General features: G+C 43.4%; 1 protein-coding gene across 1 annotated transcript in view; it reads left to right on the top strand.

Moving 5' to 3' along the window:
- Window positions 1–2,478: 2,478 nt before the first annotated feature.
- Window positions 2,479–27,488, top strand: part of LOC128842728 (guanylate cyclase soluble subunit beta-2-like) — a 34,695-nt gene continuing 9,685 nt past the window's right edge. The window contains exons 1-11 of the mRNA XM_054038870.1: window positions 2,479–2,708; window positions 4,545–4,618; window positions 5,636–5,730; window positions 6,997–7,157; window positions 7,544–7,643; window positions 9,490–9,710; window positions 10,565–10,676; window positions 16,624–16,727; window positions 19,265–19,481; window positions 21,260–21,580; window positions 21,882–22,030. Coding sequence (XP_053894845.1) covers window positions 2,706–2,708; window positions 4,545–4,618; window positions 5,636–5,730; window positions 6,997–7,157; window positions 7,544–7,643; window positions 9,490–9,710; window positions 10,565–10,676; window positions 16,624–16,727; window positions 19,265–19,481; window positions 21,260–21,580; window positions 21,882–22,030 — 1,557 coding nt within the window. The 5' untranslated portion in view covers window positions 2,479–2,705. The remainder of the gene's footprint in view (window positions 2,709–4,544; window positions 4,619–5,635; window positions 5,731–6,996; window positions 7,158–7,543; window positions 7,644–9,489; window positions 9,711–10,564; window positions 10,677–16,623; window positions 16,728–19,264; window positions 19,482–21,259; window positions 21,581–21,881; window positions 22,031–27,488) is intronic.

Genomic DNA, 27,488 nt, shown 5'->3' on the forward strand with positions numbered 1-27,488 from the left:
GATTTCAGGGGGTTCAGTGGTTCTGAAAATCAGATTACTTTTAAGTAGAGGCCCAAAATGGATTTAGGAGCATGATTTTAGGCACCCAGATCTCAACATTTTAGTCAGGTTCCTCTGAGCATAACAGGACCTAAGGTATATAAAGGGATGCATTTTAATGGTAAAAAAATCTTATTTAATATATTTTTGTTCTTTATTTACCTCGAATATATTCATTCCTCTGAGTAGTCAAGAATCTGCTAATAATCCTAGAACAATACACGTTGTGTTACTCCTGTGTAGTCCGCTTCTAAATGTAAAATTGGGAAGGGACGCCCTCTAGAGGTCAAATTACAAAGAAGTTGACGATAATAGAAACTGACTCTCTTGACTGGAATTGTGTAGTAAGGCTGATGTCCTGTGGAGTTTTCCTTCATTTTAATTACTTTGCTAAACAGGAAAGGAGCAACCATTGAACTGAATACATAATAAAATAACGTCATCAAAAAGTAAGTCTTATGCTTTTAAAAGACAAGTTACAAAAGGAAATGCTCAAGTGCACTGCCAGATATGCTGTTGCCGGATACGTTCTGCCTCAGTGATACGGTTGCATTTGTCGTAGCTGAATGTAGCTTTATAACCCCCCTTCAATAGGCTGAAATTACTGTTATAAAATCTCCTCTCCTTTTACAGCCTATTTACTTTGAATGCAGGAACCCTCAGCGTTCATGTACAACAAAATATAACGGCCAAACTTAATTTCACTGGCGCTTCACCAGAGCTGAATTTGCCCCAGCTGGTTGAATTTAACTTATTTGTAATTCTAACATGTTTTGTATTTGTTATACATACCGCCTAAATCGAACGTACGACCAATGTAACCCAAGAGACCAGCTATATATAATGCACAGAACCCATCTCACTTCGGTTTTTGTATTTACATTATATTTACATTAAAATGTTATTGATTTTCGTTTTACAGCAATTTCATGGTGTGCTCTCACCATGAGGTTTTGTTTCAAAACTCCATTACAATACAGTGGACATTTTTAAGGACTCGGGACAGAGATGCTATGTTTGCCTTTATAGTAATGTTTGTGATTAAAAGAATAACGGGAGTATCCGTTCGATCTGTTGTGTAATGACACTAGAACGTCTTGTGACACTTACCTTACCCTGATCATTCCCAGATGTCTAGTAGGAAAACAGCAACCCCTTTTCATAACGTTAAACAACTGAAATGAATCAGTTACATGGTGGTCCGTCCTAGGGCCCCCATGGAAGGAAGCTGGTTCTCCGCTAGCAGTACTGACACCTACGGGCTAGGGATCTATGGCTCCGTGAACACGAGGTAAGGCAGCTATAGTGGTGAAGTAAAGGCGAGAGGCAAGGCATGACATTAACTGAAAAAGTGCTTGATCGCACAAAACCCGGATCGCTTCTGTCAGGGCCGGCTCCAGGGTTTTTGCCGCCCCAAGCGGCGGGGAAAAAAAAAAAAAAAAAAAAAAAGGCTGCGATCGCGATCTGCGGCGGCAATTCGGCCGCCGGATAGCTGGACGTGGCCCTGGCTTCTGTACCGCTGACAGTGGAGCTCAGCATAGATGTTCTGGCTGTTACACTGATTAACAACCTTCTATTACAGGTCGATGTTTAAATAAATATTTGATTTTGCAGCAGGAAATATGGCATGGGTATGCGTATATAAATGCTACAGGAACCCTTCAGCATGTAGCTGCAGCAATAAATCCAATGCAGAAGCTTTAAATTATATTTTTCCTATCTAAATCTGAGTATCCTTTGAATGAAAACACACTGTGAATGTTTTTGCTACACTACTTGGCTTATTAATGATAATTACCTATGAGTCATTAAAAAAGCATTGCAAGCCCGGTGATTTTCTTAGCTATGTTAATCAAATCCTGGGTATTTTAGCTTGTAATTTAGGATTTCAGTAATGGTGTTTGCCAGAATTTGCGACAAGATACCTTCGATCAGGAAAACAAAAACATCATTGGAAAAACTCCATCGTAATGGGGCCTTCCTTTGCATTTTACTGGCTTACTTGTCATTCCTGCAAGGGCTGGTAAATTTCCTTTTCTGCGTAATGAATTGCCTTACAAGCCGATCGGCTCTGCTGGGCACCTCAGAATCTGCACCAAGCCCTTGGCAGCCGGGCTGAATGACCGGGGCTCGCTCCGGAGCGCGAGTTCAGCACCCGCGCCCCTTGGACAGCGACCTGAGCTCCCCAGCGCCGCCCAGCGCAGCGCCAAGCGATCGGCACCCACCCAGCCCCGGGTGCGGAGGGGCGGCAAGCCCGAAAAGCCGGGGATGGGGGCTGTGCTTTTGCAAAGGAGGGCGCGAGGCGCTGCCGCTCCGGCGTGAGCCGGCTCCTCCAGCCCGGATCGCTGGGGGAAGATGATCGCCGCCCTGCAGCGGATGCCCGGGGGGAGGATGGAGACGCCAGACCCGTCGCGGTGCCTGACTCACCGGGAACGGCGATGCTGAGGCTTTGCTAAGGGACGGCTGCCCGCCAATGGGCCACGGCTTAAAGCCTTTCTCTCTGCGTGTGGGGAGCGGGGGAACCGCTGAACACCCCGAGGTACCATGGAGGCGGGGCAGCCCTCTCCGTCCTGGGGCGCAGAGATCGGGGAGATTTCGCCTCTTTAAACAAGGGGCCCGGCTCTGGTGAGATCCGCGGGATCCAGCGCTGCGCCTTCGGTGCCAGGATGGTGAGTGGCGCTTGGGTCCTTTCCACCCCCGGCCCCATGGGGGGATTCCCCGCGAGCCGCCAGCCTGCCCTGTGCGTGGCGGGGAAGCTTAGGGGGTGTCTGTGAAAGGGCAGATCTGGCATTTAGCCTCTCGCCCTTCCTCGGTCCTGTTCTAAGAGCCCGCCACTGATGGGTCTGAGCCAGGTTCCCCAGCGATCGGTTCCCCCCGCCCGGTCTGCTGCGCGGTTACACCCCGGAGCGCAGGAACAGCTGTGGCAGTGGCTAAAGATCTCCCATCCCACCTACAGGCCAGATCCAACCGAAATCAAAGGAAAGGCTCCTAGTCACTGCAGTGGGTATCAGATCAGAGCCTTAAGGGGCCGGGAGCTAGAGCGTAATTGCAGAGTAAACCCACTGTTCTAGACAAACCCTGCCCTGTAAAAGTCCCATTACGACCCCCCACTTTCAGAGCGCGGTGGGGGCTGAAACTTGGCGCAAAAAGGCGTGGGGGTGGGGGAGAAGGCAATTTGTGATAGGAATTTGTATTCGTGTCCAGCGCTGCATTTCTACCATCCCTAAACCTCAGAGATGGTGTAATCTAACTATCACAGATGGACAGTTAGAGCAGGTCCCTCGAAAAGAGTGACGGGCACTTTATTAAGGTTATAAAGTTATCCATTGGGCACGACGCAAATGTCTGCCTGGATGTTGCATGGACTGCATATTAACCACTGATAGGCTACCTAACTGTTATAGGGAATAGTGTCAAACAAACAGAGTAGCTTCTGTGGATTTACAAGTTTTCTTGGGCTGAATGTATGTGATCCTAACTTTGACAGCTTAAAGAATATATATCTTCTTTAAACGTGTGTTTCCATGACAAGCCCTCTTTTGATCATTCTGGTGAATATCATGCATTTTACCAAATCCAGAAATGATGTTTGTTTTCCATTGAACTGCACAGAAGTAATGAAGTACTCCACTTGCTATGTCAAGTACAGAGATAGGGGCTGTAGCCTGGAAGCAAGTTAAATTCCCATTGACTTCCCTGCAGGTTTTGCCTGCTGTATAATGATAATACTGAAGAAATGCAGGATCAGACCTTCATTGTGAACATTTAAAAATGTGGCAGAAATCCTTACTGAGGACTTTCCTTTTCTTCTAAGTAAATTCTGATATTAAAATAGTGATTTCAGATTGTATAACAGCAGTGGGTTGGAGGGCTGACAGGGCCCTCCAGTCCCAATTCTCACACCAACTCACCACAGGCCTACACCAAACCCCATGCCTCTCACAGGTGGGTTTAACATTGATGTCAGTGGATCATGCCCATGTGAATGTGGGTAAGTCCCCAATTTGCAAAAGCTGCCCCTAACTTCGGGTAATTATTGCTGTTTTGATACTATTTATCTGTATAACTTAATGTTTACTCACCTTTTTCAACCACTGTCACCTCCATTTTATATGTACCTAGAAAATACACACACAATAGTTGAGCCAACAGTGGGCCAATCTTGCTTTCTGTTACACTGATGTAAATCTGCACTAACTCCATGGGAATGAATGCGGATTGACATCAGAGCAGATTTTTGCCTGCTTTTGCCTGTTTTCTAATCTATAAAACAGGAATAAGAATGTTTCTTACCGTAAAAATTTTTTTTTTAAATGTACAGATAAATAATACAAAACTTTGTAAAAGGCTTAATAACCTTGGTTGAAAGGCACTAAATGAGTGCAGAATGTTATTTACTATTTTGTATTGAATTATTACAGTGGAATTTAAAATATTATGGACTTGTATGATTCAAGGGCACTTTTGTAAATAATTTTTCCATATTCCTATATTTATTTCTGCAGTATGGATTTATAAACACATGCCTGAAGTCTTTGGTGGTTGAAAAATATGGTGAAGAAACATGGGAAAAATTAAGGTAACTCATTCCTAAGAAATTGAATACATTAAGAGAGAGTATAATAAGGAACATAGTACCACAGAATACCAATCTCTCACTGTTGAATGAATGCTGAAGTATTCATTATTCAGTAAGCAATTATTAAAATTACCTATTAAGTCAAAGTCAAGGCATTTACACTGCAACATTTTATCCTAGGACATTAATTACTTCATTTATTAGACCAAATAATGAAGGATGACATTATGTCTGAGGGACATGTGGGCAATAGACACACTGGTTCATTGTATCGTTATTGAAAAGTAATTACCGTATGCTGAATAGAAGCCACCCTTATTTTGAAGTCAATTTCATCTTGGAGCCTCAGGGAAAAGCAATTAAATGTAATAGAAAACATTGATTTTGCTCTCTCTTGTTTTTTTGGGTTTTTTTTTTTAAACTTGAAAAGCTTTATGGAATTTTACATAATATAAAGAAATAAAAATAAAGCAAATGTAGATACCAAGTGATCCAGGGCCCGATCCAAAGTCCATTGGAACCAATGGAAAGATTCCCATTGACTTAAATAGGTTTTGGTTCAGGCCCAAAGGGAACCAGGAATGGATCAGAATGTGCCACAATGTACAGTAAACCAATGGAACAGAAGCAAAAGCAGTAACGTCATCTGTACAGTGCCTAACACAATGGGGCACTAATACTAGGTTGGGGTTCATAGGCACTACAGTAATAAATAATAGGATCAGCCTTGAACAACATAAATCCTGATTCAGCCAATCATTTAGGCACGTATTTAAGTCTCACCAATGTCAATGTGACTTCTCACATGAGCAAAGGTTGCAGGTTTGAGCCTTAAGTTTAGATTCTGTCCTCAACAGGTACTCATCTATCTAGTTAATATTAATGAAGGGAAGGGTCGTTCTCAGGTACCACAGTGAGGGGTGCAAATAGGAGAACTGTGACTAACGGATACCAATTGCGTCTTAAACGTGTTCTGTTTAGAATGATATTGCAACATGAATCTCATTTTTGTTACAGAATCCAGGCAGGAGTTCAGGACACATTTCTGACGTTTGAAGTTTACAAAGATGAGATCACAATGCAGCTAATTGACAAAGCCTGCAAAATGTTAGGTACGTCAATGCAATACAAAACAATACCTGGGCCCAAGCCTCTGAGGATCTTGTGCCCCAGATAAGTCAATGGGAGTTTTCCAAATGAGTTCAACTGGAGTGTAACTGGGCTTTTTATAAACCAGGGACTAAGCTGATCTTGGGTTATACCTGCTTGTGCTGGAGCAGGTCGGAGTTGGGAAGTTCCTCCAGAAGGCAGCTGCACCAACCTCATGATTAAAAGTGCTTGGAGCAGGTCACTGTTTGGAGCTCCCAAAAGGGGTAATGTTAGTTAGGACTAATTGACCAGACACCCTCCACTAGTGGGAGGTCTTACAGGGCCCTGAACTCAGTTTAAGACTATCCTCCCCATCTACCCTTTTGGGGGAAGGCTATAGTAAAAACATTGCCTGCCTTTCTCACAAGAAGTTCACTGCAGCCCCAGGGCTCAGGGAGGTGCAGTTTTCATCTGCAGGCACTAATGGGGAGAATCGAGTCAGAGAAAAGTATTAAGAATTAATATTGAAAATATTAGAATTTTAGACAGGTACTGGAGATGACTTTTTTTGTTTTCTATTTTAGACGATGGGACAGCTAGAGAAAATACATGTTTTTCCATTTCTAACAGTCATATAACATTTTTTTTTCAATTTTTCTTTAAAAATAATATACAATAAAGATGCATAATACATAGCCATGGCTTTTGCTGCTATTTGGAGATCAACACATTTCAAAAGACTGATCAAGTTAGACTTGTGGGTTGGGATATTTGGGTGTAGCATGGTTGATTTGCACTGCGCAGCCATCAGCTTCTGACCATACAACCAACTTATTAAGCCCCGGATGGAAGAACAGCTCAGTGAAAGGAGGATATTCTGGTTGCATAGGGGCTCCTACGCCACCCCTTTCCTGTTACATATGGGGTCATGGCTGAGGGAAAGAGGGCAAGATGGGATGCTCCTATGCTACCCTGATCCCCCATCTGTGGTTTCAGCTCCTTGGGGCTAACAGCTAGAGTGAGTTAGAGCTGCTCTCAAGGTGCTCCCAGTTAAGCCCAGGAATGGGGCCTGCACACAAGACCCCAGGGTAGGGAGAGTACAAAGGAGAGCTCTGTGCCACCTCTGTACCTCCACCTCCCCTGACCTGTCCTGTGTGTAACACACACATTTCTTAACATTCCCTACCTTTTCTACACACATTTTGCATTTATTGTTAGTCCATTTCTCAGCATTGTTAGAACTCTCACATCTGTCATGTTAATTAATTAAGGTATCTTTATTTTGCCAGATGTTCCCCCAGATATGGTTCTGAAGCAGTTTGGAGAGTTTTTCTTTGAATTTTGCAAACGGTCAGGCTATGACCATATGCTGAGAACATTGGGTGGAAATCTCTACGAGTTCATCGAGAACTTGGATGCATTACATAGCTACCTGTCTCTTTCTTATCAGGCAAGTTGAAGTAAGAACTACTGAGCAGACATGGATGTACCCTGCCAGGGTTTACACACTGACATGTCAACAAAATACTGTACTACAACCGTCCCTCTTGTGCACTGAAATTAATTATTCTGATGCACTAGTGGGGAAAGAAGTCAGCTATTCAAAGTTATCCTTAATACTAGATGTAAATTTATTCAATACTTTGAATCAAATCAAAGGTATAGTTTCCTTCCAACATAAAGATCTTTCATTTCTGATAAATGCAAATGAAACGACATCAGCGTTATAAAATATAACTATTTATTTTGATAAGATACAAAGTGCTTTTCTAGAGCTTGCTATTGCACTAGTGTTCCTTATGATAGAGGATATTTAACTATTATTATCGTTTTCAGGAGATGAATGCACCTTCTTTTAGGGTAGAAAAGAATGAAGATGGGTCAATGCATTTGCATTACTACTCAGATAGAAGAGGTCTGTGCCATATTGTTCCAGGTAATAATGCAGTTGTGCTAGTAATGCATTACATCTATAGACTCAGACATTGGCAGCTATTCTTTGCTTAGTTTTCACAAGTTCTCTGGACGAGAATTGACAGCCCAACAGAATTTTGATTGACTTTAAAATATTTTACTGTTATGGTTTAATTTTCAGAGCTACTGAGCATTTGCAGCTTTCATTGACTTCAGTGGGGTTTGGGGGTGCACTGCACGGCAATTCTGAAAAGCAGGCCATTAATGTCTGTCCTGCCAGAGCATTTCTAAAACACAACGATTTTTATGGTGGAAGAAGTTGAAACAGCTGATGTGCATTATGGAGTCCACTTTTGTGCTTGTTCTCTATATCTCATATCCTAAAATCATTAAAATGGAGTATGAGGAGAGGTGTTAAAAACACATCTTGGAGACATCTTGCAATGAATATCCAGGCAAAACTGCCATTGGACTCAATTCAGCACTAGGCCCTCCATTAGCATTTGCAAGAATCCATAGCTTCACTCAGAAACTGATCCATGTGAACATTGAGAGAATCACTATATTTCACAATTATATTTGTGCTATGATAAAATAGATCCCCACTCTTAACCTCTAGATGATTAAGTGGAGCCCCTTCAAAGGAACTTGTAATCTCAAATGGGAATCAAAGCTTCTCCCTTTATGAATACCCATTGCCTTTTGATATTTCAGAATGCATAGCGAATTGACACTTCACCGGTCTCTAGAAATGCAGAGTGATTTTTCAGATCATTGTCACTGTAGAATACTGCACTCAACCACCACATATTCTTAAGTACAAATTGAAGCAATAATAATGCATGTTGATGCAATGTCTTGTTTCAAGAGAAAAAATTCCCCTTGACTACATAATCAAGGTCAGACTGTGAAAAATGTTATTCAAAATAAAAAGGAAGAATCATAGCAAAACTCTATAATCTGTCTAAATATACATATTAGAAAATAGCTGCAGTGTGTTTTTCAAAGGAAAACAGTTTGTACATGCATGACAATCACCTAGATTGAGACTGGCCTGCACAGGACAGTAAGAGGACTAAAGCCTCAAAGCACCCCACATCCCAGCAATACGGGACTTGTTTGGATCTTGAATCTAGGCATGGAGTGAAAGGGGGGTGGGAGACCAGGGCCTTTTAGCCCCATACTGCTGTCCTGGGGCCATATGGGTGAGGATGAGGCAAGGCGATGGGGAGGATACCTCCCCTGCACCCTCCATGGCCCAGCCAGCAGAGTGCAGTGTCTGATGAAGAGCCAAAGCAGCAAACAATGCAAACTACCCCTCTTCCCCCTCCACTCCCCACATCAAATGGGAGCTCTTGAGGGATTACAAATCAGAGAGGTGTCTCTGAGTCTCAATTCCTTCTCAGCGTGCTGCTTAAGGTGGTGCAGCTACAAACCCCCTTTTACTTATGGCTCAGTCTAAAGGCTCATTTCAGTCCTTAGAGAATTTTTCAGATTCTACAGATCTTCTGCACTAACTTTGTTGGCTATGTCGATAGTTAAATATGTCTCATAACATCCCAAGGTGTATGTCACATCAAAGCTGGTGTAAATCGCCCTTGCGCTGTATAAAATTAGTGGGGGTTGGCTGATTTACACCAGCGGAGGATTTAGCCCAAAACGTACACATTAGTGTAACTAGTCTTAGATGACATATGATGAATGAATTCATCATATGTCATCTTGCACTTCTGATTTTTTATATATAAACACACAAAACTGCATAAGTCAGCTATAAATGCTTGAGTTAGTACACAGCATTGCACAAATATTTGTTATAATGGAAGGTTTTAGTTCGCTACAGAATTTTGTCTTTTATTCCCTTTCAGGAATCATTGGTGCAGCAGCCCTGGATTTTTTCAACACTGAAATTTCAATGGAAATAGTCAATCAAACAGAGGAGGAAGAAAGAACTGGGAAAAAAGAACATATAGTTTTCCTTGTCACGCAAAAACCTGTTTTTTCATACAAAAAGAGAAATAAATTCTCTTCCCCACCACAATACATTGCTGACTCTGGAAGGCGAATTGAGAAACAACTGAATAAAGAGGTATTTTGATGTTCCTCCTATAAATAAATGTCAGGGAAATAAATATCTTTCATTAATAAATACTGTACTTGGGATTTTTTTACCCAAAATATTTTAGATGAATCTGCTGTTACCATTTAAGGCTCCCATCCTGCAAGTTATGTAGACAGATCCCATTGACACCACAGAATAATCTGCAGGATTGGGTCCTGCAGGTCCAATCTCCAATTTAATGAATGCCTTCAGTTCCCTTTAAAGTCCATAGGAAATGAAATATTTTAAGAAGTAGTAAGGATGGCTAATCATTACACAGTTCCAGACCCTGAGCCTCTGGGAACTAACTTAGGAAGTTTGACATGATTTATTTGCAGTTATTTGTTTAGTCTGGTATACAAATATAAACGTAGCTACCATGTTTTCAAAACTGCCTCTAAGCTTGCAATACCTCATGTGCGTACCCACATTTTTGGGCATGTATATCTGAGTTCCTAAATTTGGATTGTGCAAATGGAATTTGCACATGGATATCAGGTAGATGCTAAGTATCTGATTTGCACGTTTGTGCAAATGTGTGACTGTCTGGGTATGCAACATCTTGTACAACACAGACAACTGTATGTTGAACTACCAAATTTGCATGTCTCAGTTTAAGTTCAAAGGCTGGGGTCAAAGAATTTTGAAAATTTTGCCCTTTATATTTTTTTATCTCCATTAAAGTATTTTTCTTTGGGTCAGATCCTCAGTATAAATTGGCATAGCTTCTTTGAAGTTAGTGGGCCTATACTGATTTACACCTGATGAGGATTTGGCCCACAGAGCTAGAGTTTTAAGAACTGAAAATAGAGCTGAATGTTCAGATTGGGTTTATTCCACAGGGTATTGAAAAAAACATGAAGAAGATTAGAGACAGAAGAAGCCTTGTTTCTGTTTGTCCCGCCAAGAAAAATCACTGGGAAACAATCAGAGGAATCGTTACACTAGGAAGAGGTAAGAGGGAGATCATGCAAAGGGAATCTGACATCATCTATTAATACTGTCAGTTTAGTATTCAATAGGCTATACATAACTTCACTGCCATTAACTACTCACCATTCATATTTTCCCTGTATCCTTTCAGTAGAATATTGTATTCCATTAAAGTTGCAGACAAAGAAGCATGCTTACTGACAGCACATACTCAAGTGCAGCAGGTTGTGTGTGTCTCAGGCTTTAAAGTGTCTTATCTTTAGAGGGTGGTTATACACTAAGGGCATGGCTACACTTGCGAGTTAGAGTGCATTAAAACAGCCCCGTGCACTCTAACGCACGACGTGTCCACACTGGCAAGGCATGTAGAGCGCACTGACTCTGTGGCTGGAGCGCTCCTGGTAATCCACCTCCGTGAGAGGCATAACGCTTGGTGCGCCATGGCTGGAGCGCCACGACACCCGTGTGGACACCCTGGCCTGTTAATGCACTCTGATCAGCCTCCAGAAGTGTCCCACAATGCCTGTTCTAGCAACTCTGGTCATCACTTAGAACTCTACAGCCCTGCCCTCAGGTGATCAACTGTCAGACCCGCCCTTTAAATTCTCTGGGAATTTTGAAAATCCCCTTCCTGTTTGCTCAGCAAGGGGTGGAGTGCTCTCAGTGCATCTTTCCAGGTGACCATGCCTCAACGCGCCAGGCGATCCCCAGTGTGGAGCAATGGTGAGGTGCTGGACCTCATCAGTGTTTGTGGGGAGGAAGCTGTCCAGTCCCAGCTGCGCTCCAGCTATAGGAATTATGATACCTTCGGGCAGATATCAAGGGACATGATGGAAAGGGGCCATGACTGGGACGCATTGCAGTGCAGGGTTAAAGTGAAGGAACTGCAGAATGCCTACCACAAAGCCTGCGAGGCAAACAGCTGCCCCTGCAACCTGCTGTTTCTACAAAGAGCTGGAAGCAATACTAAGGGGTGATCCCACCTCCATGCTGAGGACCTTCATGGACACTTCAGATCCCAGTTCAACAAGGGAGGATGAGGAGGAAAGCGGGAGCAAGGGGGCTGAGGAGGAGAAGACACTCCGGCATTCCTAGATGCATGCAGCCAGGAGCTGTTCTCAAGCTAGGAGGAAGGTAGCCAGTCTCAGCAGCCGGTGGTTGGGGAAGAACAAACACCAGAGGAGGTGTCCGGTAAGTGGCTTTTATTTTGGGAAGGAAGTTACTCGGTGCAGGCTCTTGGGGCAAGGAGGGTTAGGGCTGCATGCATGCCTAGATATGGAATAGGGCGTTGATGCGCTCTCTCACATCGCGGTAATTGGCCTCAGTGATCTCTTCAAAGGTCCCATCCAGAAGCTATGCAATGCACTTGCACAGGTTCCTTGGGAGCGCTACTCTACTCCTTGTCCCAGTCAGGCTAACATGTCCACGTCACTGTGCCATGAGGGGTGGGGGGACCATTGCTGCACACAGGCAAGCTGCATATGGGCCCAGGCAGAAGCCGCATTGCAGTAGAAGACCCTCCCTGGCTTCCCAGGTCACCCTCAGCAGCGAGATATCTTCCAGGATGAACTCCTGTGGAAAATGTGGGGACAGTATTCAGTATAGGGGCCCCCTGGAGCTGTTGGCTCTCCCCAAGGCACAGAAACCCAGAGGACAGTACGGCAGTGAAACAATCAGTCCCCTCGACCCTGTGCTTACTCACCATTTTGGGGCTCTCGGGGGTTATGTGTGCTCGCTTTGGGATGGGCAAATTCTGCTATCATTAGACAGTGTTTGTCTTTAAGTACAGGTGAATCATTGCTCTGTCTGGTGTGAACAATGCTGCCTCTGTTAAGTGTTACATTTTGCCTTTACAGATGCAACCTTGAGATCTCAGCCGTCCATGTTATCACCGGCCGAAAGACTCCAAAGAATTAGGAAGAGGTCACGTAGAAGCAAAGAAGACATGCTGCATGAAGTAATGCAGTAGTCCCTTAATGAAAATCAAAAAGCACAGGAGTGGAGGGAGAGTGAAAGGAGAGTGCCAGCAGAATGCAGAGTGCTGGCACCAAAGCACGGAACACCAGCAGCAAAGCACGGATCGCCTGCTAAGCATCATGGAGCACCAAGCGGACTTGATCCAGGTGCTGGTAGCCATCCAGGCGGAGCACTACTGCGCCCGCACCCCCCTGCAGCCCTTGTCCCCAAACTCTTTCCCTTGTGCCCCCATGTCACCTCCAACCCACTTTCCCCAACATCTGGGTTCTTATCGCCATCAGCTGCCTCCAACACCTGTATCTTCATCACCCAGCCCTGAAAACTACAACCCTTACCCACTGCACTCAACCCCCATCACCATGCATTTTAGCCAGCCTGAAGTGCAGCACTCCTTGCACAGACAGGACATACGCAAATCTGTGATTGTACCGTTCCCCACCCCACCCTCTTACCCTTTCTGTTTCCCAAGCAGTTGTGTTTCTTTTCAATACATGAATTTTCTTTTCAATAAATGGATTTTTTGGCTTTGAAAACATTCTTTATTATTGCATAAAGTAAAAGATACCTTAGCCAGGAAAGCAACAGGCACTGCAAGTCAGCGTAGCAAACACAGATTCCTATTAACATTGGAACCACTGCACTTCACTCCCGTGCAGAGCACCGAACATTACTGGTGGCTTTCAGCCTCAAATTGCTCCCTCAAGGCATCCCTAATCCTTGCAGTCCCATGCTGGGCCCCTCTAATTGAAATTCAGCCTCCAAGTGTTGAACCTCCGAGTTCCATGCCTGAGTGAATCTTTCACCCTTCCCTTCACAAATGTTATGGAGGGTACAGCACGTGGATATAACCGCGCAGATGCTGTCATCGGCCAGGTCCAGCTTCCCATACGGAGAGAGCCAGCTGTCCTTTAAATGGCCAAAAGCACACTCCACAGTCATTCTGCACCTGCTCAGCCTGTTGTTGAACCACTCCTTGCTGCTGTCAAGGCTTCCTGTGTAGGGTTTCATGAGCCACGGCATTAAAGGGTAAGCGGGGTCTCCAAGGATCACAATGGGCATTTCAACTTCCCCTATGGTGATCTTCTGGTCTGGGAAAAAAGTCCCAGCTTGCAGGTTCCTGAACAGGCCAGTGTTCTGAAAGATGCGTGTGTCATGCACCTTTCCGGGCCAGACTGCGTTAATGTCAATGAAACACCCATGGTGATCCACAAGTGCCTGGAGAAACATAGAGAAATACCCCTTTCAATTAATGTACTCGGAGGCTAGGTGGGCTGGTGCCAGAATTGGAATATGTGTCCCATCTATCGCCCCTCTGCAGGTAGGGAAACCCATTTGTGCAAAGCCAGCCACAATGTCCTGCATGTTACCCAGAGTCACGGTTCTTCTGAGCAAATGCGATTAATGGCCCTGCAAACTTGCATCAACACGATTCCAATGGTCGACTTTCCCACTTCAAACTGGTTAGTGACCGATTGGTAGCTGTCTGGAGTTGCCAGCTTCCAGATTGCAATAGTCACCCACTTCTCCACCATCAGGGCAGCTCTCAATCTCATGTCCTTGTGCCTCAGGATGGAGGCGAGCTCCTCACACAGTCCCATGAAAGTGGCTTTTCTCATCCAAAAGTTTTGCAGCTGCTGCTCGTCATCCCAGACTTGCATGACGATGTGATCCCTCCACTCAGTGCTTGCTTCCTAAGCCCAAAAGCGGCGTTCCACGGTGGTGAGCATGTCCGTGAATGCCACAAGCATCTCGTGTCATATGCGTTACTCGACTCGATATCATCGTCGGAGGCCTCACTGTTGGTTTGGATCTTAAGGAGTAACTCGACTGCCAAATGTGACGTGCTGGCGAGACCCATCAGGATATTCCTCAGCACTTCGGGATCCATTCCCGCAGAACGAAAGGGAGACAGAGTGCGCAGTACAAAAAACTTTGAAAGATGGCACCAAATGTGGATGGAAGCACAGGGATTGCTGGGATGTGAAGCGATGCATCACAGGGTGTTGGGACAGGACCCAGAATGCCTCGCAACCCCTGCCCCCTTCCCACAAGCCACAGCGCCAGAATGGGAAGAGCTGCTCTGTGGGATAGCTTCCCATAATGCACTGCTCCCAATGCTGCTGCAAGTGCCGCAAATGTGGCCACTCCAGTGCGCTTGCAGCTGACAGTGTGGATCCACTGTAGCACTTTCCCTGCTGCGCTCTCCGAGGTCTGGTTTAACTCACAGCTGCACGTGTAGCCATGCCCTAAAAGTGCTTCTGTAAAAACAGCATCGTGGACTGTCATGTTTAATGACTCTCAATGATTTCCAGATAAAGTAGTCTCAGTTTACAAATAACAAAATAAAATAATAAAAAAGATTTTCTAGCTGCCAGTCTTGCAAGCTCAGCCTGAGATCTGAAACTGGGTTATTTCCTTTTCAAACATCATCAACTGTATTGGTGCTGTGGGCCAAATTATACCCTCTGCTACAGCTGTGCAAGTATAATGCTGTCTGATTAAGGCCGTAGGTGACACCTGTGCATCAATAGGTATAGTAGGTTCTCTCAAGGGTAGCTGATTGAATTCTGTTGGTGATCCACAAGGATTAGAATCCAGTTCACTTTCCCATAGCCATTTTGGTTCAATAGGGCTAATAGGAGTGAAAACTTATGTCTGAATCTAGCATCAACCTATATGACTCTAAATACAGATCTGCGGAGTACAAAATTGCCATTCATCACGTTTTGAAGTAGAACTGCATTTTAAAAATCAAAGAATTTGATTCGTTGTGTTAACTTGTAACAGCTCATCAATTGTTGGAGTTACCAAGGGTCTGATTTTCAAAGATGCTGAGCTCCCACTGACTTCAGCTAAAGCTCCAGAACCTCAACTCTTCTGAAAATTAGGCCTTGAATTCTTAATCTAGCCCCCTTCTCTCCATAGTCACCTGAGAACTTGCTACCTTTGTTCCTCTGCTCCTAATGACAGACATTTGAAAATAGATCACTTGAAATAATCAGCAGTCTGATAGTTATGAGTTATTGGAGAATGCTTAGCTATAAACCATGCAGTATTAATCATGCATTTCCCATTCTCAGAGATCGTTTATTGTTATATGGGTAAAATAGTCAAAAGTGCCTAAAGGTACACACTTACACTGCAATTAAACACCCACAGCTGGGGGGCTGTTTAATTGCATTGGAGATGTACCTTTATGTAGAAAATAGATGGGTAGCTGCAGCCTGATCCCGAACATCTACACCACAATTAAACAACCCCTCAGCCTGAGCCCCACAAGCCTGAGTCAGCTGACATGGGCCAGCCGCGGGTGTTTAATCATAGTGTAGACGTATCCTAAGTGACTGAGGTGCCTAAGACCTGTTGAAAATCAACAAGATTGGGCATGTGTTTTATGTAGACACTTCTGACATTTCAGTCTACATGCTTTGTGCTCAGCATGCAATATGAAAACATCACCTTTCTGGTTGCAAGCTGCTACCTTCCCACAGACAAAGCGACTGCTTTCAGGAAAAGCTCAAGGAATGTTTCACACACACTCCTTTTGTTCTCCATTTCTTGGACCAGATTTCTGCACATAAGGGACAGCAAACTGTGTCCCTAAATCTTTCTGCTATGAGTGTCCATAAGCAGCTGGTAGACTATATTGAACACCTTTGTTATATACTGTTTGGTGTGAATATCGCAGTGGCAATTGCTATAGTATCTGAAATATTCACAGAGACCCACTGCTACCCATCTATTTTCTGCATAGTTTCACACATATAAAGATTCATATTTTTCGGGGTTTTAAAACCTAAACTTTTCATCCAGATAAAATTGAAATGGGTGAGTTCCTTTATATTTATCTACAGTGTACCACACCTAGAATTTGCACATATCTATATTCACACGTTATTTATATTGATTTACCTTATTATTTCACATCATCCTGCTAATTATTTTTCTGAGCTACAATATGATCGAAAGCTTCAGATTTATCTTACTGCAGGTAAACTTCTGAGAGGATTTGATCCTGCTTATCCTACAACGCTCTGGATAGATACAAAAACATTTTGCAATGGACTTCCTTTCCATATTGTTTTTGATGAAGAGGTAAGGCAAGCACCTGGTAAGTAAGTTTTACGCACACAAGCCATATAGATCCAGATTCACGAAGGGATTTAGGCATTGTGATGCTATGCTGAGCAATGACAGGGGTGCATCCTAAGCCCCATCCCACTCATAGAGATCGGTGCCCATCTATGCTAGCGATCCATGAACTGTGGTAAGATAGGTTTACCTCTATCTAACACTTGTGTGTGGCCTGATCCAGTAGATGTGCTCAGAGGCCATCTAGTTCCACACAAAATGGCCAGGGGTGGGGTGGGGAGAACCTCCTTATAACCATTAGCCCAGGGCTCACCTGGTCCACTAACCACTAGGCTATGGAGTGATTCTCACTCTCTCTCTGACCCAGTTAATATTTAATTATTTAACTACAGTGGAATAACTTCAGTAGGAGAGATTGAGGGAGCCCCACATCAGATTATCCCATGGCCCTGTGGTTAGTGCTGAAAGGTGGAAAATACCTGAGCAAATCCCTTCTTCTCATCAGTTGGAGGGGGACTTGAAGTGGGGTCTCCCACGTCGCAAGGGGGTTCACTGAGATTTCTGAGTGTGAAGTGCCTGCACACATGCTAATGAAGTGCATTATTATTCTCAGTCACTCAATCATCAAACACACATTCGTTTCCTGGATTCTCCAACAGCACTGGATCGTTCCCCATCTCCTGGACTCCCTAGCAAAGTGACCTCTCCCCTGGCAGCCCAACACTCGCATCTGGCTTCCCTTTTACATCTCCCACTCCCAATCCCCTGCTCACCCAATCACTTCTGTGGAGGCTGGCTGATCATTGAGACTCTGCATGCAGCAAAGGGTTCCTGTTCTAGGAAAACCCAGACACACAGCCACGTGACTGGCACACTACCCCATCCTCTGGGAAGAGGAACCCGCTTCTTTTCACTCCTAATGGCAGGACTCTGAGCCATTTCTCTTTCACAAACCTATTGCCACAAGGGGACTGGTATGACAGCTTCTCCCTTCCCACTGACTGCAGCGATTAAGTGCTGGGGAACTCTCCCAGATTTGCTTGGTCCCTGGCAAGCTCCTCAACTCCCTACTCTCATGCTCTGCAGAGAATGTTGGCTTCACACAGGAGATGGATGGATGAGAGAGAGAGAGAGAGAGAGGGAGGGTGGGTGGGGTAAGCAAAGCAAATAAATTAGCCACTTGTGGGAAGTGTTCCTGCAACTGGACTAAATAAAGACGTTTCAAAATGTTGATGGGACTCACTTCATAATGTAGTAAAAGGTAAATGAAAATCAGGTGGTTTAAGCCTTTTAAGGCATCTTATCAACACCACTGCAACCAAATTCTTTGTGCCGAATAAGGTCTTGCTCCCATCTATTGGGGCAGGTCCTCAGCTGGGGTGCAATTAACTTAGTCATGGAAAGTGAATTGCTTGTTGAGGAGAAAGTCCCAGGCCCTGCTGAAATTAGGGTCATATATTATCATCAGTTCAAAGACACCGCTCAAATCCTTAAAAACTGATAAAAGATATGGCCTGAAGAAAGTAACCATAGGTCAATGGTATCCATTACCATTACCAAGTTAGTATTTGCCACCACAGTTATTTTCTATTCTAAGTGCAGGTCAATACTGTGATCTCTCTCAGATCGCCCTTTGCGGTAACTGCTAGCAAAGGCTGACTTGTTAATTTGTTTTTGTAATTATAGTATTTAACTATAATGAGTGTTATATCTTTTTAAAAGGTTCTACAAGCACCCATCCCAAATGCTGAATGTCCCTTACAAAACTTAAGATTTTAACAATGAGTTTGAAAATCACAGAAAACAGCTTAAATCTGCCACCACTACTGTAGCCACCACAATGTGAAACCATGGCCATATGAGGAACAGAAAAGAGATCACAGCATGGCAGATTGTAGAAGCAAACATAATATAATCCTCTTTAATGTTAGAATTAATTTTCTCCAAAGTCACCATGACATTGCTATACACTCTAGGGAGTCGGAAATTGTGGTGGGACAAGGAAGGAGCTTAATGAGGCTTAGAAAAAGTATGATTTATATAACATTATGGAACTGAACTGAACATCACTCAGTGCTTTCTCGTTACTCATCGTTGATGTTCTACAGCATATCACTGATGGAAAATTGACTTGATTCTCCTCTCACTTGTCCTGGTTTTAAGCTGCATTGGGATTGGTTGAGTTACACAGGACTTACACTGGTGTAAGCAAGACAAAGATCATACTCATTACTTGAATATAATTGATATTTCACTGAAGATTAATGTTTGGAATCAGCAATATATGTCAAGGACACGTGTATGATTATAACACTATTTCCTAGTTCCAAGCTAACATTCTATATTATGTTATTCTATAAGAGAGAAGCAATGCAGAGAAATGAGCCATATACTTGGGCGGTGAGACGGTTGACTGGCTCTGTGTGAAGCTAAGTCCATTTGAAAATAGTGATCATGTATTGCAAGTGATGGTTCAGCTGACTGGTAGCTGATCCCAAAGAGGACATGAAATGTAACCTGTGGCCCATGTTATTTTAAAGCTCAGAGTAAAGCAAGCTGGGGTGAGCATTCAAAAGATTGTCCCTGGCCTTCAGACCCTGGGCATTCGCCTGGATCATTACTTCAGTATCGTGCACCCAGAAGTGACATTCACCATCTCTAGTGTTCAGAAGTTTATCAACAGTCAATTTGTTTTCCGGACTAGGAGAGAGATGATGCCAGAGTCATGGAAACAACGTCCAATGCTAGAGTTGAGAGGTACTTAATGTTTTCAATGAACATACATGGCTCTTGCTAAATCAAGAATAACTGTAGAGTTGAATTAGCTGATTTTAGCCATTAAGTTGAGGCAATCTCTGCAGAGTAGTTCTGCTGCCACTCCATGATCCCTCCCACTTGTCCCGGTGGATATCCCCAGCATGCAGCCAAAACCATCTGCTTCATTGGCAGTTTGGGGTGTGCAAGATCAGGCCCAGAGAGCTCAGTTCTGCTCTCAGTACCACTTGCAGGGGAGCTGGAACAATTTGTATAGTTAGGGTATAGGGTAAAAAATTACACTGGCAGCCAGCTTCCCTCCCTCCAGTGCCTCCTGCCCACTGGCAGCCCCGCCGATCAACTCCTCCCTCTCCTTCCCACCCGCTGTGATCTAGTCAGTTTCTCTTTTTTGTTTATAGTCATTTATACTTTCTGATTCTCATTTCTGTCTTTCTCCTTTATTTAAAAATACAGAACAGTTTAAATTATAGTGACAAAGAAATCATTGTATTTGATTGGTTTTCCTTCAGAGAAAATGGTATTGAATGGTGCTCTGATTGGTCCATTTAGTTGCAACAAAGTTTATATTTAAAAGGAAAGGAACAATGTGTTTGTGCCCTCACTTTGTTTCTTTAATACATAAAAAAGAAGGCCTGAAAACTTTATTTGCTTATGTTTTGTCTTGGAAATATCATGCATGTCAAATCTGGTCTTCCCTGGTTTTGCTGGAGATCTTTTGGATGGTTTCAGAAGAGTATTGAGTAAAAAAAAATGTTAACAAAACAAGGAGTTCTAAACAGTCAGAGTAAAAATTACATTTCCTCCCAGTTATTTACATTCAATTTCTGTGGTATCTGTTATGTCATAAACCTATTAGTTCTCCAGTTGTCAATACAATTTCTCAAGAAAAACACAATAGATAACACAGAAGACAAGCAGAATTAAGAAGAAAAAAGAAAGAAAGAGAAAGAAAGAAAGAAAGAAAAAGAAAGAGCACAAGCTCAATTTTTCCCATTGCAAGTCAGCATTAAAACTCAGTAATTCTCTCCTGTGCCCACAGATGAAGTAAAAACATATAGTATATCGGACATATTGTCAAAGGGAAAGAAACTCTCATAGGCACGGTGGTCATATTCCCTTAGACTGGGTTTCAGAAAAACTGGGTTCAATGCCTGACTCTGCCATAGACTTTCTGGGTGAAAATCCAGGCTCCGCTGAAGTCAATGGGAGTTTTGACAGGCATGTTGTAAGCAACGACTGAGGGAGGAGAGTGGTTTCTAGTATAGAGAAGATAGAGTGGGTCAGGATTAGGCACCTTCCAGAGATTGCAAAAAACCACTGCTTCCTGCCCAGCACCGCACAGCATCCTTAGTAATCTGGCGGAAACTGTAGGAACCTGAGGGTATGTCTGCACTGCAATTAGACACCTGCGGCTGGCCCATGCCAGCTGACTCTGGTTCGCGGGGCTCGGGCTCTGGGGCTGTTGAAGTGCAGTGCAGATGTTCCAACTTGGCTGCAGCCTGAGCTCTGGGACCCTCCCTCCTTGCAAGGTCCTAGAGCCCAGGGTCCAGCCCGAGCCCAAACGTCTACACTGCAATTAAACAGCCCCGCAGTGAGAGCCTGTTACTCAAGGGTTTTTAATTGCAGTGCAGACAAACCCTGACAGTCCTCAAGGTGACATACACCTAAAGATAAGCCATTGTCCTAAGGGCTAAGAATCCCATACTATTAAAACTAGGCTGTTGAAAGTCCTCGCTTTCTTTTCTAATTGTTCTAAACAGGCCAGATGATCTGGATGGAGTCTCTGCAGTGCATGCTCTATCTCTGCTCACCTTTACTGCGCACTTTGCATGAGTTGGAAGAGAGACAGATGCATATTGCGGACATAGCACCTCATGACGTTACCAGGGATTTGATTCTTCTCAACCAGCAACGGCTGGCTGAGATGGAGCTCTCCAACCAGCTGGAGAGGAAGAAAGAAGAACTGCGGATACTCTCAAAGCACCTGGAGGAAGAGAAGAAAAAGACAGAAGCTCTGCTCTACGCCATGCTTCCAAAGCACGTGGCCAACCAGCTAAAAGAGGGGAAACGAGTTGAGGCAGGTGAATGAATATGATACATGTATTTAAAAAAGCAGCCCTGTCCTTAATATTAGATTTGGGAACTATGCTGTTATCCAGAGCTGGCTCCAGGGATGTGCAAACTATGTAGCCTCAATGATGCCGCCCTTTCCGGTGGCTGCCCATTCAGCAAGCACAATGCTGGTGCTCTGAATTTGATGAGAAAAGCAATCTCAGCAAACAAGTCTCGTTTGTGCATAGCAGCCACAGCTACTGATTGGTCCAGCCCTTCAGAATTATTTATAAATGGAAGGAGTATTAACACAGACCTTTCTGTTCACAGGAGAGTTTAAAGAATGCACCATATTGTTCAGCGATGTTGTGACCTTTACCAACATTTGTGCCCAGTGTGAGCCTATTCAGATAGTCCTCATGTTAAATTCAATGTACCTACGATTCGACAGACTAACCACAGTGCATGATGTCTACAAGGTAATTACTTATTTACAAAGGCTGCAGCTATTTTCATGAAACTGATTTTTGGGAATTGCAAAGGGTTTCAGAAAAGCATGCACTATTGGAGTTTATGGTGACCTTGAAGGAGGTCAGGAAACTAAAGGAATTTAAGTTGTTAATAACTGTTTCTGCTATTTCAATGTTGCTGTATTTAATTAAAGCAATTATATTTTTTTTCACAGTTTTGTAATGAAAACTAGCCAACATGCAGAGACTGTAATTAAATGTGCTAAAAACATGAGTGGAACCAGGCCTGCCTCGTTTGCTTGACTTCTTTTAGCTCATTCTGAACCCACCATTCCCCTTTTGGAGCTATTCAGAGTGGCAGATTTTAATCTCTCTTGTCCTTGACCTGGTACTCCAGCAGTTACATTCCTTATTTTGCCATCACTGGGGTAAGGACAGTTGATCTCTTTTTACCCCAGAAAAGCCTACCTATAAACCCAAGGTGATAGGACACGTACTATAGCACCTTCTGATACCAGTCCAAAGTGGTAAAACTAGTTGGATTGTCCATTTTGGATAGCTTGGTTCGTTCACCTTATGCCCAACCTGGCTTAGATCATTGTCCTGGACATGCAGAAAGAAAGACAAAATGCAAAAGATGTGGCTTAATTAGGCCACAACTTTATACTTAACTCATCTGGTAACTAACTGGCTGTAACTCATACAGTACAAGTCATGACTACTTCCTTAATTGGTTCTACCTGGTGGAGGGCTGCCATCAGCTCCCCCTCACCCAGCTGGTCCTAGCCTGTTGCTGGGACTCCACTGCACTCCCCTCTAATGAGAATACAGGGGCTGGGAAAAGGGGGTCATCTCTTTGCTGTATCAGGTATTAGGAGCCTCAGGCCTGTTTCCCCGCTTCTTTAGGGAATGTCTTCCCCTAAGCCTACTTCCAACTCTGCTTTCTCAGGGAACCAGTCCTCTATGGAAGGAGTACCTGGATTGGATATATACCACCTGTTGAGTTGTGACCACTTGAACCTTACCCCATGGGGTCCCTGAGCTGCTGTGGGGAAGGCAAAAAATCTCACCCCACCCTGGCCAGCCGGGTGGTGAGGGAAAAATTCCCACCCAGCCCCAAAAGGCAACTGATGCAATGCTCACAATAGACCAAAGAACTCAGTGGAGGCTGCTGACTGGGCTCAGGCTGGAGGGCAGAGTTTATATACCCTCCCTCGGGTGTACAGGGGCCAATGACTTAGCTGAGCTCCACTGGCCAGCCCACCAGGAGCTGCTACCAGTCCAGACAAAGCCGTCCCTGTGGCTGTAGCGTGGGGGAGCTGCAGTGTCTTTTTAGGTATCCTCTTTCTCTAGCAGTAACGTTATCAGCTAGATTCAATTAACATCTTAGAAATGAAACTTCCATCAAAACGGAACGTGGGTATTTTCTCCCTAGTCTGCGTTTAATGGCCAGATTTTGGCTGGTATAATCGGCTTAGCTCCATGGACTTCTGAAGTCTGAACATCTGGCCTGATATTTACACCCCTCCCCCTACAGTTGCAAATAGCTATGCAAGTACATCCAAATCTTGAAGTCCTTACTCATTCCTTACTCAGGCAAAACTCCCAGTTAAACCCATGGGAGCTTGGGGGAAGAGTAGGTTACAGTTTCAAGGTTCCCAGGAGGGAATGAATTATTGAAACTGATCAAAGGCACTTACCTAGCCCCAGCTAATAAATGTTGGAAGTTATGAATAAAACCAATTAAAGAAAATCTCTTGGCACAGCATAAATATAATTAGAATATCTATTTGCATTAGTGTCTTTGGCTGTAAATTTTTTAAATTTACTATAGAAAATAATAACTGGCATTATCATTAAGTGGACTACCTTGATGGGAGCGATCTATAGCTACAGTTTTCATGCTTAGCATACTATATTGTTTTAAGTAGTTATGTTAATAGGCAGCTCATTAGGAATTTGGTGCTTGCTATATTACCAGTGTTCAGGAAAAAAACACCAGTAAATCCAGTTTAAGCTAATTGTTCATGTAATGATAATGAATGAAACACTGAAACCTCCTAAGAGTTGTTTAGAGAATTTCTTCACAGCATAATGGCTTTGTACAATTAATTTAATACTTTGGGGATTTCTGTGGTTCAAACAACCTTCTTATATTCCTGGCATTGGCTCTGCATAATCTCTTTCCAGGGCCAAATCTCAAAGTACTTTCTTAGGCACAACTTCTACTCACTACAATGGGATCTATGCCTGAGTAAGGACTACTGACTTTGCCCATAGTAGAGACTATGGGGAAATCCATAGGTTGCAGTAAGTTGCAGGAAGACAACCTGGTCCTTTTGTAAGGAAGTTATGACAGACAAGCACCACGCAGCCTGCTTCACACCGCAATTTAATATATTCCTAACATTTGGATAGTTTTCTAAACTATCATTTGACTAGTTTAATAGTAATTGTCACTGAAGAATAGCCTCAATTTATATTTCCCCCTAAAATATCCTTTTAAACCCCAATTTGTGAATTAGCCAGCCATGTATGAATCATCATCACTCCGATAACTGCATTGGTCATTGGGGCACCATTACTGATGAGCAATCAACCAATTGTCTCCACCCCTGACGATTGTGTCAGTGCTTGAGTCTCTGCAAAGTCCATTCTGTCTGCTCTTTTATGTTGCCAATCCATCTCTTCTGTCTATCTCTTCTTCTCTTTCCCTATACTGTCCTTTGGAGGATTATCTTGGATAGGCCAGATGATCTTGTTACATGGCCGTACCACTTCAGCTTGAGTTTCTTCACGGTTGTCAGGAGGTCTTCATGTGACCCAGCACATTGGGTGATGATGTTGCGGACCTCTTCATTAGTGACGTGGTCCAAGTAGATGCCCAGGATTTTATGGAAGTATCTCATCTCTTCTACCTGTATTTTCCATTCAAGTTCTGCCGTAAGGGTCCATGTCTCACACGCATACAGAAAATGGAGATGACCAATGCATGCAGCAGTTTCAATTTGGATCCCATGGAGATGTTCTTATTCCTCCAAATTGGCTTTAGCTTTGCCACTGCTGCTGTTGTTTGCACAGTTCTTGCCAGAATTTCTGCCTTGGATCCTTCATTAGGGATGATTGCTCCCAAATACTTGAACTGTTTCACTGTCTTCAGCTCTTGTCCACTGACAGTGATATGTGAGCTGATCCCATCACGTTTGTTTGTTATCAGCTTGTTTTCTCTATATTGATTTCCATGCCGCATTTTGCGGAGGTTTCATCCAATCCTTTCACAAGGTTGGCAATTTCATCTTTGCTGCCTGCCAGGCCGTCAATGTCATCAGCGAACCGAAGATTTGAGATTGTTCACCAATGCTGACTCTGCATATGTGATCTTCAAGGGCATCAGTTATTATGTGCTCCAAGTAGATGTTGAACAGTGTGGGCGAAAGAAGGCAGCCTTGCCAGACTCCAACAGTGGTGCGAAACCACTCTCCTATTGTGCCATTGATGAGAACTGTACTGCTGGCCTTGGCATAAAGTTGTTTAATGGTAAGAATAAGCTTATGACCAACATTGTACTTCTTCATTGCCCAGAGAGCTTCATGCTATACTTGGTCAAATGCCTTCTTGAAGTCAACAAAGACATGGTAGATGTCCTGTTGGTGTTGTAAGTACTTCTTACATAGAACAGGAAAAGGTTGAAAATCTGTTCTGTGGTACTTCTTCCAGCACGAGAGCCAGCCTGTTCTTCAGAGATGATATTATCTGCTTGTGGCTTCAATCTGTTCAATATAACTTTCAACATCACTTTGCTGGAATGTCTAATTAAGCTTGCGGTCCGGTAATTTTGACACAATTGCAGGTTGCCTTTCTTTGGCAGAGTGATGATTAGTGACTGTGTCCACGTGGAGGGCCACTCACTGGTCTGCCAGATCTTGTTGCACATCTTGGTGAGTACATCTATTACTATTTCATCAGTTTCGGCTGGGATGTTGTCAATACCTGTAGCCTTTCCATTCTTTAGTGATTTCACAGCTGTTTCCACTTTTTCATGCAGAATTGGAAAGTCATCCTACTCTGTTGAATCTGGGCTGTCTAAGACACTGGGATCTCCATTTGTCCAGTTGTTGTATAGATCAGAGCAGTAATTTGTCCACCTATTGATGATGTCCCTTTCTTCTGTAAGACTTTTCCTTTTGTCTTGAATTGCATTAGCTTTGGTCCATCTTTCCTTCGTCAGATCTTTTACAACCTGGAAGGCTCATTTGCTATTTTTATTATTGATACACTCTTCAATTTTAGAGTATTGTTTTTCAATCCATATATCCTTGGCCACCTTCATTCCTTTCTTGATCTTTCTGCCAATTGCTCTGCAATTATCAGCTCTCTCACTGCTGTTCTTGTCTTTCTTAAGTTCTCTTCTAATGTCATACATTTGTAGTATTTCATTTGTGACCCATGGTTTTGCCTTCTTATGGTGTTTCCCAAGGATGTCCATTGCTGCCTCATTCATTACAGTGTTGAAATTGTTGGTCATTATTTCTACATCTTCCTCTAGAGCAAGCAGTGGGACAAATTTTCCGCCAATCATTGCTTGGAATGACTCTGCAATGTTTCAGTCTTTGAGTCTTTCTAAATCAAACTTGGTTCTGGTGAACTTTGGCCTAAAGATTTTCCTTAGATGCAGCCAAAAATTTAGCATCACAAGGTTGTGATCACTTCCAATATCAGCACCGGGGCAGCTCCTTGTTTTAGCTCTGTTAATCCCAGAACAAAATCAGTTTTTTACCATAATGTTGATCATCTGGATGCTTTCTATGCTCCTAATGTGTTTGCAAGAACCAGATTGTTATAGCTGGTAAACTCCAAAAGTCTCAATCCTCTCTCATTGGTTACCGCATTACAGAAAGGGCCACAATAATCTCGCCAATCTGCCTGTGTGTCAGTACCCACTTTAGCATTCCAATTTCCCTGTACAATCAGGATGTTTTTCTTATGTACCTTATCGATGATGTCTTGGAGCTGATTGTAAAAATCTTCAATTTGCTCATTGCTATAGTTTGTTGTAGGGGCATATACTTGTACCACTGTGATATTAAATGGTACTGCCTTTAGACGGATGGAAATAAGCCTGCTGCACATTGGGCGGCATCCTAATACTGAATTCTTGATATCTTTATGCACAAGAAATCCTACTCTGTTAACATGTTTGTCCTCTCCATTGTAATAGAGTGCATAGCCTTCTTCAATTAGTACCTTTCCAAAGTTCTTCCATCTGACCTCAGAGATTCCTAGGAGGTGCCAGGTGTATTGTTCCATTTCATATGTGAGTTCTTTCAACCTCCCTATTCATCTCAATGTCCTTACATTCCATGTAGCTATGGTGATGTTATCTTTTCCACAGATCCTCTTTGTTGGGATTACATCAGTAGTATACTTATCACGTCTGCCCTGGTGGGAGACAGATGGCGTGGTCATT

This window comes from Malaclemys terrapin, chromosome 9 (genome assembly GCF_027887155.1).
Source record: "Malaclemys terrapin pileata isolate rMalTer1 chromosome 9, rMalTer1.hap1, whole genome shotgun sequence".
Lineage (NCBI taxonomy): Eukaryota > Metazoa > Chordata > Testudines > Emydidae > Malaclemys > Malaclemys terrapin.